General features: G+C 38.4%; 1 protein-coding gene across 10 annotated transcripts in view; it reads right to left on the bottom strand.

Moving 5' to 3' along the window:
• LOC150104251 (uncharacterized) overlaps positions 1-19,060 on the bottom strand; it is a 1,804,220-nt gene that overhangs the window by 513,959 nt on the left and 1,271,201 nt on the right. For all 10 annotated transcript variants that reach the window (XM_090396244.1, XM_090396248.1, XM_090396245.1 and 7 more), the window contains exons 32-33: positions 14,872-14,972; positions 7,057-7,132 (exon numbers count right to left, since the gene is read on the bottom strand). In XM_090396244.1, coding sequence (XP_090252370.1) covers positions 7,057-7,132; positions 14,872-14,972 — 177 coding nt within the window. The remainder of the gene's footprint in view (positions 1-7,056; positions 7,133-14,871; positions 14,973-19,060) is intronic.

Below are 19,060 nucleotides of genomic sequence, written 5' to 3'. Positions count from 1 at the left end.
TCTGGTATTCTGGTGAGAATGTGAACAATTTGTTAGAGATTATTTGGGATTGTAAATATCTTAGCCTTTCTACCTGCTTGATCCGTGCAGTTGGAAGAGAGCAGCTAGTAATTTTAAGGACATTGAAGTCTCCAAGGAAGACGAATTGGCTGTTAGGAAAGTTGGATTGAAGAAAATCAATATTTAGGTAAGGATAAGTGAATAGTTTGGAGTGACTGTAGGCATTAGGAGAGTGTTAGAGACAGTATACAAATTTGGTAGAATGAGATACAATGATTTTTAACTAACAGAGGTCAAAATTGGGAGATTCCCCGGTTGGATATTCTTTTGCATGGTATACCAGAGTGAATATATGCACAAACTCCACTTCTAAGGTGAAAGTGGTCAAAGAGTCTTAGTTGAAAAAGCAGAGATAAGTAGTGTTTGAGGGTGTTGAGATTTAAGTTTCTGTCTGGAAAAGTAGGTGAGGTTTTATAGATAGAAAGTAGAAGTAAGTATCATTAAGGTTAGAAACAAGACCGTGTATATTTGTAAAATGGATCTGGATGGTTCTGTGAAATTTTCTTTTTACAGCATGGGTCCTTCTCCATGCAGTGTTTGGGTTCAAGTTTCCATGCTAGTTATTGGCTGAATTTGATTTTCTCACTAGTATCCCTTCTTTATAATTGATTGTTCATGCTTCATCCACTATGATGTTTCTCTCCCAGTTCTTGTCGTAGTCGCCACCTTTCTTTGTGCTGTATGTAGGTCATATCTGGCCAGGCTCATGCATGTGATGATAGGGACAGGTGCCTTCTGACTTCTTGTTCATGACCGACACGAATGCAGATTTACTCATTGAGATACTGCAGGGCACTTTTATTAAGTGAGGGAAGTTTGTTCCATCTCTCCCAGTAATGTAACACCTGATATATTTCTTTGGATCAAAGTTGCATTGTTTGGCAATCCTGCAAATGTCCTTTAGTGTAGCATCAATTTCAGAATGGAAATTCAGGCTGATGACATTGATATAGTCTGATTTTAGTATCTGTTGATATAAGCTAAAATTTTCATACACTTTTACACTATTGTAGTTTCTGGTTTTCTTATGGTTATATTATTTATGTTGTTTAATATCAGTAAACTCAGATACAGAAGTCATTTGTATGTTTGGGTGTTTCTTCCTGTCTGATGATATTATCTTGAATATTTTGTTCTTAACTACTTTTAAAGTAAGTAAGAAGAAAATAAATAAATTTCTTCTAACACAGAACTTCCAAATGGGTGATCATGTCATGTCTGATTAGCAATGCACCATAAACAACGCTTCCAAAAACTTGTTGTCTGGAAACCAGTCATAATATCTTATTTGTGTTTAAATCTCATAATATCTGGAACACACCATAAGAGTGTTCACCAGATTATGAGAAATGATAACTGTTATTAAAAACAAAAATCATTAAGAGTTTTCTCTTCTGTCCTCAAAACCTGAGAATTTATGAAGCACCTCACTGAGGTGCTTCATAAATTCTCAGTATAGGTAGTCCTATAAATCTTCAACTCTCTGAAGATCACTCACTTACTCACTCCTGTTTTGAGAAGTCTTCCCTTTTATTCTTTCTATTTGTCAAAAGTATTTAAACTTTCTTCTGTTGGTGCTCTTAAAAAGTCTCAAAGTCCTACTAATCCTCTAGGATCCATTCATTTGTCTACCTTTCAATGTATGAGACTCAACAGTTTCCTGTAACATCACATCTTGAAAGCAGTTACAAAATCTTTCAGAATCCAAGTCTGTTCCTGGAGTGATGAATCTTTTTTTCCTGATGTTAGCTAAGTCTCTGACTACTTTCCTAGCCATTCCTAATATTCTTCTGATCAGCAGCTCTTTATATCGAAATGTAGACAAATGAATGGGTTCTACAGGATTAGTAGGACTTTGAGACTTTTTGAGAGCACCAATAGAAGAAAGTTGAAATACTTTTGACAAATAGAAAGAATAGACAGGGAGACTTCTCAAAATAGGAGTGAGTGGGGTACACACATCTCTGGCCCTTGTCTGTCTGTGCTTCCATCAAGAAACATAATCTTCCTATGACTGAGTTTAAGTCCTCTGCTCTTGCTTATCTCATTAACCCCATCAAGTATTCATTCTACTTCTATGTTATTATGGAGGAGAACTACAGATTTAGAGTATCTTTGGCTGCTGAGCTATACTAATTCCTGTCTTCAGGTTATCCAATGCATGCTACACATATGATGTCCTCAGTACAGATGCCAAAGGGATGGGGGGGAAAGTAGGCACTTTTCCCCCAACCCACTTTTCTAAATCCAATCAGTCAATTCTACACCTGTTCTTATCGTGACCTCTTGCTCAATGTACCTGGTCATGTGTTAAAGAAAGTCCATTACTATCACAACCACCCACAATTTCAGATGCATGCTGAACATGGTTTTGATTAGTCAATGAAGCACATCATGAAAGCAGGTCTAACTCTTAAGAGACAAACGTTCTGATCTCTGTAACCAGTTATTCAGGATCTCAGCCTTAATTTTGGCCTTAACTGCATTTAGAGTAACTCTTAGTAGAATCTTGCTGGCACAAGAGATCAAGTTAATAGTTCTATAGTTCTTTCAGTCTTTGACATTGCACTACTTGTGCAGCAGTATTATTATTATTAGACACCTCCAGGGAGTCCAAAGACTCATCGAGGGAGGGCACCTACTCTACAGGTCTCTCTCCACCAACTGACCACAACTACACCAACGCTATCTACCGACGACGACGACTACCACTAGTATTTCCACAGACAATCATAAACATCCATGCCCATGGCAGGATTCGAACCAGCAGCCTTTTGGCTGGAGAGCGGATATGCTAACCACTCGGCCAGCCAGGCTGGCTATACACAAACTTCTTCAAATCGCTATGACACTCCTGCGCCTCATATCTTCACTATCCATGGAACATTCTTATCCCTCTCCAGCAGTTTAATCAGCCCTTCCTAGATTCCTTCTAAACTTGGGGCTAAATTAAGTACCTTAACAGCTCTGTCATGAAGTCCTTCCCCACTAGGGGATGGTTGCTTGCAAATTTTCCTTACTCTCTTCTGAATTCCTCACAGCACGCCTTCCATCTATTTTTGGTCTCTTCTTCTTTCATTACTACTGTTCCTATTCTTGATAACCTTCAATATAGACAAAAACTTGTGTGTAAGCTCATGAACTAGCCCAAATGTTCTATTGTAAGCCTCCTTATGTGGTACTCTATATCGTCACATTTCTTAACATGATTTTTGTCTTTAACCTGTCTTATGTGCTTTCCAAGATTTCTATGTAATCTGTTATATTCTTGATTCTCTGTGCCACTCTAGTTTTTTAATCTTCTTCTCTTTCAAATCATATTTTGAATCTCAGATCTATTCATCTCTTTCCTCTTCTCATTGGGCCTATATGTATTATGTCTAATGCTTTCCCAAAGAATTTCAGGTTCTCGGTATCAATCTCCAGAAGAGCATCCAACAATTCTGATGTCTCTTCTGTCTGACTTTTTTTTTTTTTTTTTTTTTTTAGGGATTGTTCCAATATGTACAGGACTGATTTAAGAAAACAGTTCAGACCTACAGAATAAAATTAATATTATCATGATTATTATTATTATCTTAAGACCCCCCCCCCCATGGAGTCACAGATTCATCAAGGGAATCTCTTCTGCCATAAACACAGCTCATCATACTGCACCTTAAAGAAATTCAGATTCTCTGCACATACCACACTCTTAGGTAATGCATTATACAATAATTCACAAAAAAAACCTCTTCAATGTTTATCCTATAATAACTCCATTCTAACTTGTACATATCTATAATACCACCCCTCTTCCTCCAATCCATTAGACTGTGCAAACTGCATCATCTCAACCTTTCTTCATATTCAACATTCCAGAGATCAGAAACTATTTTGGTCAATTACCTCTGGAACCTCTCTAACATTTGTTCATACTTTTGAAAACCCATGGAATTCTAATGGAATTCGAATTCCCTTACTACTACTACAAGTCAGTGTCCTGTACATCATTACAAGAATTCATTGTGTTGTCCTCACAATTTTGGTAATATGGCCTCTAAATTTTAGATTCTTATCCACCATCACCCCAAGATCTCTTATAACTTCCACCTCCAACAATATATCCACACCAAGAGTAAATTCTATAAGCCATCTTTGTTTTCCAAATTTTAAAACCTTATATTTCACAACATTGAACTGGCATTCCCACTCCCATGCCTATTCACTCAGTCTATTGAAGTCTTCTTGTAAGGCCACAATATCTGAACTAGTCTTCATAGAATCAGATTTTTAGTATCTCTTAGTATCAACTTTACATCATTTACAAATGGATATATATAGTTGTTTACAAATGATGCAAAGTTGATACTAACTATGAAGATTAGTTGGATTGGTTACAAGAAGACTTCAATAGACTGAGTGAATGGGCATGGGAGTGAGAATACCAGTTCAATGTTGCGAAATATAAGGTTTTAAAATTGTGAAAGACCTATTAATACAGGTTAAACGGCAAGGGCCCTAAAACAGAACTGTAAGGTACACCATTAGTGACTTTCCTCTTCTGGGATATTGCTAATACACAACTTGCTGATACATATCAGATAGCTAATCTCCAATCCAATACACTAATATCCAACCGAATCCGCTCTGCTTTGAGTATCAACTTATCATGTTATAATCTATTAATAGTCTAAGTATACTCCGTGTATCCATCTCCCACATCCAATGTTGCTGTCACCTTATTGTAATAAATAAGCAGATTACTAAAACATGACCTTCCTTTAGCAAACCCGTACTGTCCATCAAAGATAAACACCATTGTTTTCAACCTAATTCTGGATACTGATTCTCACCAGTCCTTACAACACTTTAATCACGACACCTGACACACAGCCTACAAATTTGATGCTTGACTTCTGTCAACTCCTTTACAACGCAGTACAATCTTTCCTACCTTCTACTCCTTTGAACGTGATCCAATGTCAGACTCAAATTAAACAAATAAGTCAAGGCAGATGTGTCAACTCCCTGGAACATTCCTTCAAAATATGCAGTGATATATCATCAAGTCCCACAGCCTTATTAATATCAAGTTTGCTTAATTCCCCATATACCTCTTACTCACTCACAGCCAGTCTCTTCTGCTCCTCCTCCTCATCTGCTGCTCTCAAATTCTCCATGATGTCACATTCACAAGGATGAAAGACCTCTATGAACTACTCATTAAATATCTCAACTATATTCTCTACAGCAGCTGTCCTTATACCATTTTTTCCAATGGTATAAGGACAGCTGTGTAGCAAGCAAAAATAAGAACAATTACCATAATTGTTCTTATTTTTGCTTGCTACACATCGAAAGAACTATCTATGATTTTTTTTTGGCTTAATTAGTTAACTGTTGCTCTTACTGAACCTTTTCTACCATTACGAACTGATTTCCCCTCCTTACCAGTTCTTTGTATTTCTCATTGAACTGATTATTACCATTCCTCTTATGTTGCGTCCATAATGCCTTTTTTTTTCTTCTCTGTATTGAATGCTTAATCTCTCAATTCATCTATTTCATACCTACCTTATTTGATCTTTAGAATACACTAAGACATCGCTTCTACTATAACTGATGGGATATCAGCATGGAAGCTAAAAGAGTGTTCAGCTGAACTGGCTGTTCTCTTGACCAGGATATATAATTTGAGTCTCAAAACAGAGAAGATTCCATAGGAGGGGAAAGAATGTATGACAATCCCATTGCACAAGGGCAGTGCAAAGACCAATGCATCCAACTATCGACCAATCAGTATCTCACAAGTGGTAGTGAAGATTTTGGAAAAGTTGGTTAGAGTTTGCATTCGGAAATGGGTTGACAGAGAATCTCTAGTTTATAACAAACAGCAAGGGTTTACTAAAGGAAGGTAATGTTTTAGCTACTTGCTCATATTCTATAATAATGTTACCACTGAGTTAGATAATGGGAATGAATACACCACGATACCTTTGGATTTTGCTAAGGCTTTTGATAGAATACAGAATGGAAGATTTGCATAAATTGGATAATATGGGATTGGATTATTTATAAACTATTGGCATGGATAAGAGGATGGCTGACTGACAGATTAAAAAAAGTTGTATATGGCAGTTGAGAATCTGTGCAAGAGTCAAGGTAACCAGTGGTGTACCTCAAAGATCAGTCCTTGGTCCATTGTTATTCATTCTGTACATTAATGACAATGGGAAGGATTTGACATGCAACATACAGCTATTTGCTGATGCAAAGATAGGTAGGGTGATCAAGAGTGCTGCTGCTGATATGCAGTACTTGCAGAATGATTTGAATAGGCTGGAATTGCGGGCATCTGAAAATGGTTATCACTTCAACGGAATTGCAGATATGTGAAAATGGTTATCATTTCAATGTTAAATGTAAGTTTATCCACTTTGGTGTGATTAGATATCCAATGTCATATTATATTGTGTGATTATGCTTGAAAAAACTAATGAGGCTAGGGATTTTGGAGTTTTCGTAGACAGTAAGTTGAAGTTCCTTGATCATATGGCAAAAATTGTAAATATAACTCAAACAATAATGGCAATGCTGAAACAAACATTGACTTATAAAAATAAGGAAGGCATTTTGCCTCTTTACAAGGCCTTGATAAGATCACTTGGATATAGTACTTTTATTATTGTCAATGCATGCTATTACTGGTAATGTATATGTGTGTATATCTGACAATCCCTGAGGACAGAGAGAGAGAGAGAGAGAGAGAGAGAGAGATTACACATGACTTGAGGATCTTATTTAATTACTTATATACAGAAATCTCTCAATTATTGAATTGCACCGGAAAATCCAATTTGGTGGTCAGATAACTCAGAGTACATAATTAAAAGTGATTAGCTATATCATACTATAGAGTAGATGGTTACAATTGAGGAGTCAATTATGCAAAGCCCAGATTGAGAGATTGCTGTATATATTTTACTTATCTATTCATTTCTTTGTTTGATTTACCTTCATCTTGAGATTTTAATTCTTCTGCTAAGCCGGACCCAGTTTCACTAGATGTTTCTTGAACTGAATCTGGTTCCTGAAAACATGAATATCATACTTAAATAATATATATATATATATATATATTGTTTTTTAATCATTATTATTGTGTGGATATCTCCATGGAGTCCAAAGACTCATCATGGGTGAAACAAACTATCCACACAATATCCATCATACCTCTTTTTGACAAACAATGCACTTACAACTAAAAAATCTGGCAACCCATTCCACTTTCCAAGCAAAAAAAAATCTAATTCTTGCATCCCTGCTAACTAACACTCTTACTCTTATTCTCTTGATCTCTTGTTTTGAAATATTTCCTCTGCATCAATCCAATAAAACCCTTATAGTAACTTAAATGTTATTTTCATATACCCTCTTTTCCACCTATCAGCATGCAAACTTTCTATCTATGCCTCTGGATAGAAATTCTATCACTTGCCTCTGGATCCACTGCACCACTTCCTCATCCTGAGGTGGCCAGACTTGAGTGCAGTAATTCAGACTTGGATGCATTAAGGCCTTATAAAGAGGACTGGTAACTGCCTTATCTCTATTGTTAGTGTGTTCTTCAATAGCCAATTAATCGTATGAGTAACTAGCCATCTTAGCAGTATGAACTCTGACAATCCCTGAATCACTAGCTTTATTAATTACAGCTTTATCCATGTGGTACACAGCTTGTAATCTTTGTTTTCATTGTATGGCCTATTTAAATCATTCTGCAAGCTCTATACATTGTTTTGATTAACCATTACCTAAATTTGCATTATCAGCAAACACTTGAATATTTTTCTTTAGATCATACTCCATATCATTTGTATACAAATTAAACAGTAGCAGTCCAAACATAGAACCTTGTGCAAACTGCTAGTCACCTCTGTCCCTCCATACACTATTCTTTGGTATATCAGCCACCCTTCCATATCATCAGTTTCGCATCCATCCACAAGTGTACCCAACTTGTATAATACAGTTCAATATTGTATCCTGTAAAATGCCTTTGTAAAATCTAGTATCATTCTAGAAATGGAGTCTCCTCCTCCATTTCTAGAATCAGCTGTCACTCTATTATAAAAAAGTTAGTAAATTATAAGGCATGGCTGACCCATCACAAAGCCATGCTGCCCATATATAATCACATTTTAGAACATTCTTTGGCATGCTATTCTAATTTCTTCTCATAATTATGATTTTGCCTTCCCTTTCTATACTAGTCACTTTTTTTTTCCCCTGAGTCTTGTACTGCATATTAGCATAATAGTCATCATTCTCGTTATATATATCCTCCACAACATTCTTTTTTCGGAGCACCTGCTTAATGGTACTACTCATCCATCGAAAACATGCATAATTTATTCTCCTGATCTTGGTTACACAGTCTGGTATTGTTTCTTTCTAATATCCTTGGACTATTTCTCATGAACTGCTAACATCCTTCACTTGCAGATACTTATACCATGGCACTACTTCAAGCTGCCTCTTGAGCTTGTCATAATCATCTGCCCTATTTATCTGTTCCATTTACACTCCTCCTTCTTAACTGAAAATTCCACATGTTTGCAACCTTTCAAGTTAAGACTGCATGATCACTTTTACCAATGATAGGCAATGTGGGTTACTTTGGTTATGGAAAAAAATCTGATTCTATGACCAGATAAAGGACTCTCATATTCCGACTTCCCTCTATCACATGCTGGTTCAAGTAATTATCTTTTAGCATATAAATTTCATTTTCTTTCTGCCATACAATCGTTCCTTATTTCAATCTATATCTTCATAGCTGAGTTCTAGCAATGGCTTTTTGTTTTATCCCTATCTTCCATTATCCGAAAAATTTCTTCCACTTTAATCTGGCAACAATGTTGTTACAGCTTATATGTATCAATAATATATGATCTTCCCATCCATTTCAAGAATCTCTGCAAACTGTATTCACTTAATCTCTTTTCATACCCCTTATTCTCACATTTGAAAGACAATTATACCCCTTAGTCATTGGAAGTTTATTTTCAATTGGTTAGACTATAATAAATTTAGGTGAATCCTTTATCCAAGTGTAAGCAAACAAAGTTTGCACCTGAAGTATCTTCAGGACTGAGGCAACTCCTAGTAAAGGTGGACCAGAGCTCTTCCAATATCTTTCTCTAAATCCAGAGTAATTTAATAATAAGGTGGTACACCTCTTGGCAACTCGTATGAGTAAATATGACCTTTCCATTGCTTCTGTCTTAGTATCACCACTTCTGGGTCTGGCGCCCACTGACGAGACCTCAATAAAGGTCGAAACTAGTCTGGGTAGTGGCCCTTCCCTTAATGCATAGCATTATACATGTCCGCAAGGAGATGTGCTTTGCATTATGGGAGATACTGAGACAAGGAGTGATGAGAGCTTGGTCCTCCTTTACTACGAGTTGCCTCAGTCCTGAAGATACTTCAGGTGCAAACTTTGTTTGCTTACACTTGGATAAAGGATTAAACTAAATTTATTATACCTTTAGTCATTCTTCTCTGAATCCTTTCTAATATATCCTCATTCCCATGAAACCCAACTGACAATGTGCACAATCTGATGTGATGACTTCACGACTTGTGCTGTGTGACCTCCAAACTTCAGATCTCTGTCCACTACTCTCTCAGGTCTCTCATCTCTTCTAGCTCCTTCAAAATTTCTCCAGTGAGTGCACACTTTACATCCCATCCTTATAAACCAAACTTCAGAATCCTATACTAAAGGATTGAATGTGTGTAGAAAATGTAGGGAGAATGAGGAATTGAAGTGTATTTCGGATCGTGAGTGTGATATTTTTGTCGAACTTCAGAATGAAGAAAATAGCGATATGACAAGAAACGGCAAGGTTGTACATGAGAATTATGAGAGTGTGAATGTAGAAAGTGTGAATGATAGTATTAATGGTTTCTCAGAGAATAAAAAAGATGAGATAGATGCATTGAATGAGATCACGTTGTTGAATGGTGCAATAGAAAGGGCAAAACAGCAGCTAGAGTGCATGAACAAAAGTCGACTGAATGAACCAACCAATAATAAAAGGTATGACAGGAAAAATAGGCGTATGAATGTGAACATGAACAAAATGAAGGATAGAGTGCTGTATGGAGACTCATTAGTACGAGGTGTGTTAGTAGAGGATTTGACAAAATCGTACCAACCTGGTGCGACCATAAAGGATGTAACTGAGTCTATTAGAGAGCAAAAGGAAAGGGTGAAAGAAATGATTGTTGTGGCAGGCACGAATGATTTGAAAGGAGATAAAATGGAAATGATAGAAGACCTGAATGAATTGTTTGAGGTAGCAAAAGAAAAGAGTGAGAGAGTTAGAATGATTAGTCTTTTGCCACTGTATGACAGTGAAATGTTTAAAAGGAGGGCCATAATTGCGAATGACTTTATGCGTGGGTTATGTATGACGAGTGGTGTGGAATTTGTGGACGTGTGGAGTGAGTTTGATGGGCGAAAGGATCTATATAAGATGGATGGCTTGCATTTGAATGGTTATGGTGTAAGGAGACTTGAGAAAGTGTTGCTGAATGTAGTGGATGTGCAAATTCAGGGAAACTAGATTCGTTAAGGGGGGAGAGTAGATATACAGTCCTTAGGGAGGCAGTTGAATGTAAGAATGAATATAATATGCTAGAGCAAATAAGGACAACAAACAAGAGTGGGATAGTTAATATAAGGCATCAAGGTAGGGTTGGGGCTAATGGGGGTCTTAAATTCATGTACACTAATACTAGGAGTATTAGGAACAAGAAGGAAGAGTTTTTGGCCATGGTTGGTACTTCCAGACCACAGGTTATTGGTATTACTGAAACATGGCTGACTGTAGATGATATAGCTAGTGGGATTGAATGTGATGGGTATAGTGTGTTCAGGAATGACAGAGAGAATAAAATGGGGGGAGGAGTATTGTTGATGATAGCTGATGAGCTGCAGCCAAGGAGAATAGAAGTTGAATTGCAGGATAGAGAAAAGAGCACATTTGAGGCCATTTGGTGTGAGATTGTGGCTAGCAGAACTAAATATACCATTGGGTGCTGCTATAGACCAGGTGATGGAAAAGATGGTGGTGACAGTATGCACAAGCAAATAGAAGAAATGAGTGGAAGGAGGGTGATTATTATGGGAGATTTCAACTATGGTCGCATTGATTGGAGTGAGGAGAGGACACACGGGAGGAAGGAATTGGATTTTATGCGGTTATTAAGGGTTAACTATCTGCGACAGCATGTAATGGAAAATACTTGGGGTCAGAGAGTGCTTGACCTAGTAATTACATCTGAGGATTTGGCTGTAACAAATATGACCACATTGCCACCAATCGGTGAGAGTGATCATAGGGTCTTGACTTGGGAGGTGGCTAAAGGTGTAGAATTTTCAATTAAGACAGGGTACATGTGGAATTATCGGGCTGGAAAGTATGACAAGCTTAGGAGTTTGATTGGCTCAGTGCCATGGCATGTACAACTGCAAGGACTAGAAGTTGATAGTGCATGGGAGGTGGTTAAGAAGTGCTTGCATGAAGCAATGGCTGACTGTATACCTAGAGTTCCGAATAATAAAACAAGTAGGGGTTATATGGATGAATAACACCATTAAGCTTGAGCTGCAAAAAAAGAAACAACTATGGAGGGAATTTAAGGAGAAAGGTGACCGGCAGGCACATGTACGGTATAAAACGCAGGCCAGAAGGGTGACGAGTGTGGTAAGAAAAGCAAAAAAGGATTACGAAAGAACATTGGCCATGCAGGCTAAAGAGAATCCTAAACAATTTTTTAGATATGTAGCAAGTAAAAGGAAAAATGTACATGGCAGAATGATTTTAAAGAATGCTGATGGTAGGGAAGTAACTGAATCAGTTGAGATAGCTGAGTTATTGAGTGAGCACTTTGCAAGAATATATCATCCAGGTGGTGACATTGCAGAAACGAATAAACCAGTAGATTTTACGGGAATTGTGGTGAATGAAGTGGAGGTGAGTAGTCTATTGCATAACCTCAATGTCAATACATCTGTGGGGTTGGATGGTATACCAGCTCGTGTAGTATGAGAAGCAGCTAATGAATTGTCAGTACCCTTGACCATTTTGTTTAATTTGAGTCTCGGGTCCGGGTTAGTCCCGAGCGGGTGGAAGGAGGGGAAAATAGTTCCACTGCATAAAGGTGATTCCAAGACCGCTGTTGTAAATTACTGACCGATTAGCATATCAGGAATCATTGTCAAGGTCTTAGAGAAATTAGTCAAGAAAAGAATACAGGATTGGATAGATGAAAATGGGATATTGTATGGGGGACAACATGGTTTTGTGAAGGGTAGATCATGCCTTAGTAACTTGCTCACGTTTTATAACACAGTGACAGCTGAACTGGATAGGGGTAATGGGTTTACAGTGATACTACTTGACCTTGCCAAGGCCTTTGACAGGATACCACATGGAACCCTAATCAGTAAACTGGAGCAGATGGGGATAGATATAGGGTTGGTAAGAAGGATAGAGGGTGGTTGAAGGAGAGATACCAGAGAGTGGTTTATTCAGGAGTGGAGTCAAAAAGACGTCTTGTGACCAGTGGAGTGCCGCAGGGCTCTGTTCTTGGACCACTGCTTTTCAATTTGTTCATCAATGATATTGGAAAGGATTTGAGAGGAAGTGTTCACTTGTTTGCTGATGATGCAAAGTTGGGTAGAGCAATTGTGAGTGCACAGGATGTCAAAATTTTGCAGGATGATTTGGATAGTTTGGAGGACTGGGCTAGGAAAAATGGATGTCAGTTTAATGTGGCAAAGTGTAAGGTTATGCACTTTGGGGTGAAAAGAATAGCAGCAGTATATCGCATAGGTAGAACCGTACTCCAGGAGATTGATGAGGCCAGGGATTTGGGAGTGCTGGTGGATAGGGAGTTGAAGTTTAGGGGACACATTGCAAAAGTAACTAAAACAGCTCACCAAATCACTTGGCTTATGAAAAATACTTTAACATGCAGGGAGAAGCAAGTTGTTGTTCCTCTGTATCGAGCCTTGATAAGACCCCATCTGGACTTCTGTGCCCAGTTATGGGAACCGGGGTTTCTTCGTGATGGGGAGGAAGTTTAGAGGGTCCAGAGACGAGTGACCAAGATGATAGCAGGTCTGTGGAATGACCCTTATGAGAATAGGTTGAGGATTTGTGGGTTGCAGAAATTGGACGATAGGCGAAGGAGGGGTGATATGATTGAGACATTCAAATTACTGAAGGGTTTTTATAAGATTGATCCAGAAGATATTTTTGAAAATATGACTGGTGGTGGGAGGACTAGGGGCCATGCATGGAAGCTGGGCAAGAGCGTGGTTGACAAGGGTGTTAGAGCTAGGTTTTTTACTTGGAGAGTGGTGAATGAGTGGAATAAGCTTCCAGAGTCTGTTGTGGGTGCTACGACCGTGAATGAGTTCAAGGCAAGATATGATAGATACTGTGTGAATGTTGAATAGTTGTTCCAGACATGATGTTAGGGCCTCCCTCGATGAGTCTGTCGACTCCTTGGAGTTTCCCGGAACAACAATAATAATAATAATAATAATACTTTGTAACAAAGAAATGACAATTCCATTCACTTGTTGAATAATACAGTCTAATCAAATCCTTCAGGACACAATATCTGCATGACTCATCATAATTCTCCATAATTTTGCATCATCTGCAAAGAATTGTGTATATTCAATTAAACCAGTCCAGTGTCATTAATATACAAGTTAAGCAACAGTGGGCTCAAAAACAGAACCTGCATCACACCACTAATGACTTCCTTGTTTAGGATACTGCACATCCATATGCAACTTGCAAATCGAAGTATATCACAACATATGTATTTTATGCATTCAGTACATTTGTCAACTTGTAGCACATAAGTAAATTGGTAAATCATGACCCCTCCCTCTAATTAACCTATGCTGAGCATCATAGCGAATACTGCTGTTATCGACTTCTGTATTCTAGCTCTCACCGTCTCTTTATCCCAGATTACCACAATTAAAAACACCCACAATGATCAACCTACCTTTGTTTGCTAACCCAAGTTGCTTATACATTTCTTCATTTGCATCCTCCACATTCCCTGACCTACAGCAGCAGCAGCATCATCTAGCTGAATAGCTCTTCCTGTTGACCTCTACTTCAAACATACTGCCTCAAAACCACTGCACACTATTTCTCCATTTTGTGGGAACATAATCCCTGCTGAATTAGAGTTTCACAATGTGCTATCTGGAAGGAAAACCAACATAACTGAGAACCCATAGCATCCCAAAATTTCTATGAAGAACAGTAGTTTCTCATAATGCTAATAGAGTTCTACTGGATGAAATCTTTTGATATTCTTTTGGTAGATTTTTTCTGAACCAATTGTCAACTCAGTAAAGGTTTAAACTAGTCTGTCTCAACAGTGACTTTCAATCATAATGCCTTGAGAAGGAAGCATTCTGTGCTGTATAATTTCTCTCTGTATACACATAGCCAAGTCATAAATATATTTCATATGCAAAGTTTTGCGTATGAAATAAAATAAAATGAAATAAAACAAGGGTGAAAATAAAAATATAACTTCTTGTCGGGTGTAATACATTAATACAATTTTTATTTGTTGTGTTGTTTTATTTGTATATTGTCATGTCATAACTTCTGATTACTAACAGAGTTAGTAAATTACTTAGTTATTTATTAACACTATGCAGTAAATGTTAACCTCTTGTGAATAGAAATAAATTTAAAAATATTATTTTACCTTCACTGCAATTGGCTCCTCACTAAAGACATCCAGTGGCACTGTTTTTTGCATTGAAACTTCTCTTGAAGAACCTAATTCCTCTTTGAGCTCCTCAAAACCTATTGAGTAAAAGTTATACTATACATTGAGTAGAAAGACAGATGAAAATATAATGCACACAGAATATATATTAAATAACATTCCACAGCTATTGTAGTAGAGCTTTGTTCTATAAATTTAAGTTTATTTAGTAGTATGTGGTAGTGCAAGGAGAAAGAGAGAGAGAGAGAGAGAGAGAGGGATACAAGTGACCTGAACCACTCTCCAAACACCCTAGATCTCTTCCTCACCAATGACTCTTCCAAATACACAGTGAATGTAGTGGACTCCCTAGGTAATTCTGACCACAATCTAGTACTCATCTCCTCCCCCATGCAACAATGTTTACACAGTCACTCCCATACAAAAGTAGTTAGGCATTATAACAGTGCCAAGTGAGGCAGCCTCTGCAACTTCTATGCCTCATTCCCATGGTTAGACTATTACTTCTGGCCTTCCAACCAAAACATATGCACTGAACATATAACGAAAGTAATCCTCACCAGCATACATTCCCCTCAGTACTTTGACCTGCCATTCCATAACTAAACCCTGGTTTTCCAAAAGATGTGCCAAGGCTGTTCAAATGAAAAAACCAAACATACCATAATTGGCTCAAATCAAGAACACCATCCTCCTTTAGAGCTTATACTCAAGCCCAAAATAGATGCCAAAACACAATGTTTCCAAAACAGAGATCAAAAGAGCAAAAAAGCAGGAAATTAGTAGCCTGTCCTAATGTCAGCTGAGCCTTTTGGTATCTTGCGAAAGTATTGGGCAAAAACTGTAACTTCTGCCCAACACTATTCCAACCCCTATCATACCCAGATGGCTCTATTGCATTATCATCTACAGAAAAAGCCAATCTAATGGCCTCACACTTTGCTTCCAATGTATGCATAATTGACAATGGTAAATGTCCCCCAACCATTCCAGATGTGCACCATACAATGCCCACTATATCCTTTTGCCAGAAAGAGATCAGAAAAATACTGTCCAAATTAGACACACAAAAGTCTCCTGGACCTGATGGCATTCCTCCAATTGTTTTGAAAGTTTGTGCACCAGAATTGACTCCCATCCTATGTCGTCTGTATATAGAGTCTTACTCCACTTGTATCTATTCCACAGCCTGGAAATTGGCCTGTATTCAACTCATTCCTAAGAAGGGCAATAAGTCATTGCTATCCAATAACCGCCCTATCTCGCTCAACTCAGTCCTGTCTAAAGTAATGGAAAAATATCCTCAGTTCCAAACTCCTGCAGTACCTTGAAGGTACCCACCTAATAAACGACTGCCAGTTTATGCTGATCCTATTGATCAGCAGCAATGGAATCCATTGCTGCTGATCAATAGGAGTTCTGCTCACATATGTCACCAATCTCTGCACAAATGCCATGGAGAATTTTGGCAAATCTGAAGTGGTTGCATGATATCTCCAAGGCGTTTGACCTGGTCAGGCACAAGGGCTTACTAAGCAAGTTGTCTTTCGTCTGTCTCAAGACATTGTAGTTGGATTGCCAGCTTTCTGTCTGGATGCACAATATGTGTGGTGATGATGGTGGATGGTTCCTTATCCTCTCACCAAAATAATGCTGGGGATCCACAATGTTCTATCCTCTCACCAACCCTGTTTCTGCTATAAGGCTGACAGAAGATGATAAAGCTAGTGGGATTGAATGTGATGGGTAAAGCGTGTTCAGGAGTGACAGGGAGAATAAAAAGAGGGAGGAGTGTTATTATACTAGAGAAAAAGAGCACATTTGAGGCTATCTGGTGTGACATAGAGGCTAGCAGAACAAAATATACAATTGGGTGCCTGCTATAGACCAGGTGATGGAATCGATGGTGGGGATAGTACGCATAGGCAAATAGAAGAAATAAGCGGAAGGAGGGTAATTATTATGGGTGATTTCAATTATGGTAACATTGACTGGAAGGAGGAGAGGGCACATGTGAGGAAGAAATTGGATTTTATGCGGTTATTAAAGGACAACTATCTGCGACAGCATGTAATGGAAAATACTAGGGGGGAAGAGAATGCTTGACCTAGTAATCGCATCTGAGAATGTGGCTGTAACAAACAAGACCATGTTGCCACCAAATGGTGAGAGTGATCATAAGGTCATGACTTGAGAGGTGGCTAAAGGAGTGGAATTTACAATTAAGACAGGGTACATGTGGAATTACTGGGCTGGTAAGTATGACAAGTTTAGGAGCGTGCTTGGCTCAGTGCTATGGCATGTAAAACTGCAAGGGCTGGATGTTGATAGTGCATGGGAGGTGGTTAAGAAGTGTTTGCAGGAGGCAATGGTTGACTGTATACCAAAAGTCCGAATAATAAATCATGTAAGGGTTAAATGGATGAATAACACTATTAAGCTTGAGCTTAAGGAGAAAGGTGACCAGCAGGTGCAGAAACAGTATAAAGCTCAGGCCAGAAAGGTAACAAGGGTGGTAAGAAAAGAAAACGCAGATTATGAAAGAATATTGGCCATGCAGGCAAAAGAGAATCCCAAACAGTTTTTTCAATATGTTGCAAGTAAAAGAAAAAATATATATGGCAGAATGATTTTAAAGAATGACAATGGTAGGGAGGTAACGGAATCAGTTGATATAGTGGAATTACTGAGCGAGCAGTTTGCAAGAGTATATCATCCAGGTGGTGATATTGCAGGAATGAAAGAAAGAACAGCTTATACTGGAATTGTGATGAATGAAGTAGAGGTAAATAGTCTATTACAGAACCTCAATGTCAATACATCTGTGGGATTCGATGGTATACCAGCTCGTGTCGTACATGAAGTGGCTAAAGAATTGTCAGTGCCCTTGACCATTTTGTTTAATTTGAGCCTCTGGTCGGGATCAGTCCCAAGGGAGTGGAAGGAGGGGAAAATAGTTACGCTGCATAAAGGTGGTTCCAAGGTTTCTGTTGAAAATTACCGGCCAATCAGCATAACAGGAATCGTTATCAAGGTCTTTGAGAAAATAGTCAAGAGGAAAATACAAGATTGGATAGATGAAAATGGGATACTGTATCCAGGACAGCATGGTTTTGTGAAGGGTGGGTCATGCCTCAGTAAATTGCTCACGTATTATAACACAGTGACGGCTGAACTGGATAAGGGTAATGGGTTTACAGTGATTCTACTGGACCTTGCTAAGGCCTTTGACAGGATACCACATGGAATTCTAATCAGTAAAATGCAGCATATGGGGATGGATGTAGGGTTGGTGAGATGGATAGGAGGGTGGTTGACGGAGAGATATCAGAGAGTGGTTTATTCAGGAGTAGAGTCCAAAAGACAGCCTGTGACTAGTGGTGTGCCACAAGGATCTGTTCTTGGACCACTGCTGTTTAATTTGTTCATTAATGATATAGGAAAGGATCTGAGAGGAACAGTTCATTTGTTTGCGGATGATACAAAGTTGGGTAGGGAAATAGTGAATGCAGATGATGTCAAAATTTTGCAGGATGATTTGGATAGATTGGAGGTCTCAGCTAAGGAGAATGGATGTCAATTTAATGTGGCAAAATGTAAGGTTATACATTTTGGGGTGAAAATATTAGCAGCAGTTTACTACATTGGTGGAACTGTACTCCAGGAAATTGATGAGGCAAGAGATTTAGGAGTGTTGGTGGATAAGGAGTTGAAGTTTAGGGGGTACATTGCAAAAGTGGCCAAATCAGCTCATCAAATCACTTGGTTGCTGAAGAATACGTTGACGAGCAGAGTCAAGCATGTTATTGTTCCTCTGTATTGAGCCTTGATAAGACCCCGTCTCGACTACTGTGCCCAGATTTGGTCACCTAGGTTTCTTCTTGATGGGGAGGAGGTTGAGAGGATCCAGAGGCGAGTGACCAAGATGATAGCAGGTCTGTGGAATGAACTTTATGAGAACAGGTTGAGGATTTGTGGGTTGAAGAAATTGGTTGATAGGCGAAGGAGGGGAGATATGATTGAGACATTCAAATTACTGAAGGGATTCTATAAAATTAATTCAGAAGATATTTTTGAGAACAGGGCTGGTGGTGGGAGGACTAGGGGACATCCATGGAAGCTGGGCAAGAGTGTGGTTAGTAAGGGTGTTAGAGCTGGGTTCTTT

This window comes from Typopeltis vanoorti, chromosome 8, assembly GCF_054136105.1.
Source record: "Typopeltis vanoorti isolate ZY-2024b chromosome 8, IOZ_Tvanoo_1.0, whole genome shotgun sequence".
Taxonomy (NCBI): Eukaryota; Metazoa; Arthropoda; class Arachnida; order Uropygi; family Thelyphonidae; genus Typopeltis; species Typopeltis vanoorti.
The sequence above is the reverse complement of the archived record's forward strand: the minus strand, read 5'-3'. Positions and strand labels throughout refer to the sequence as shown.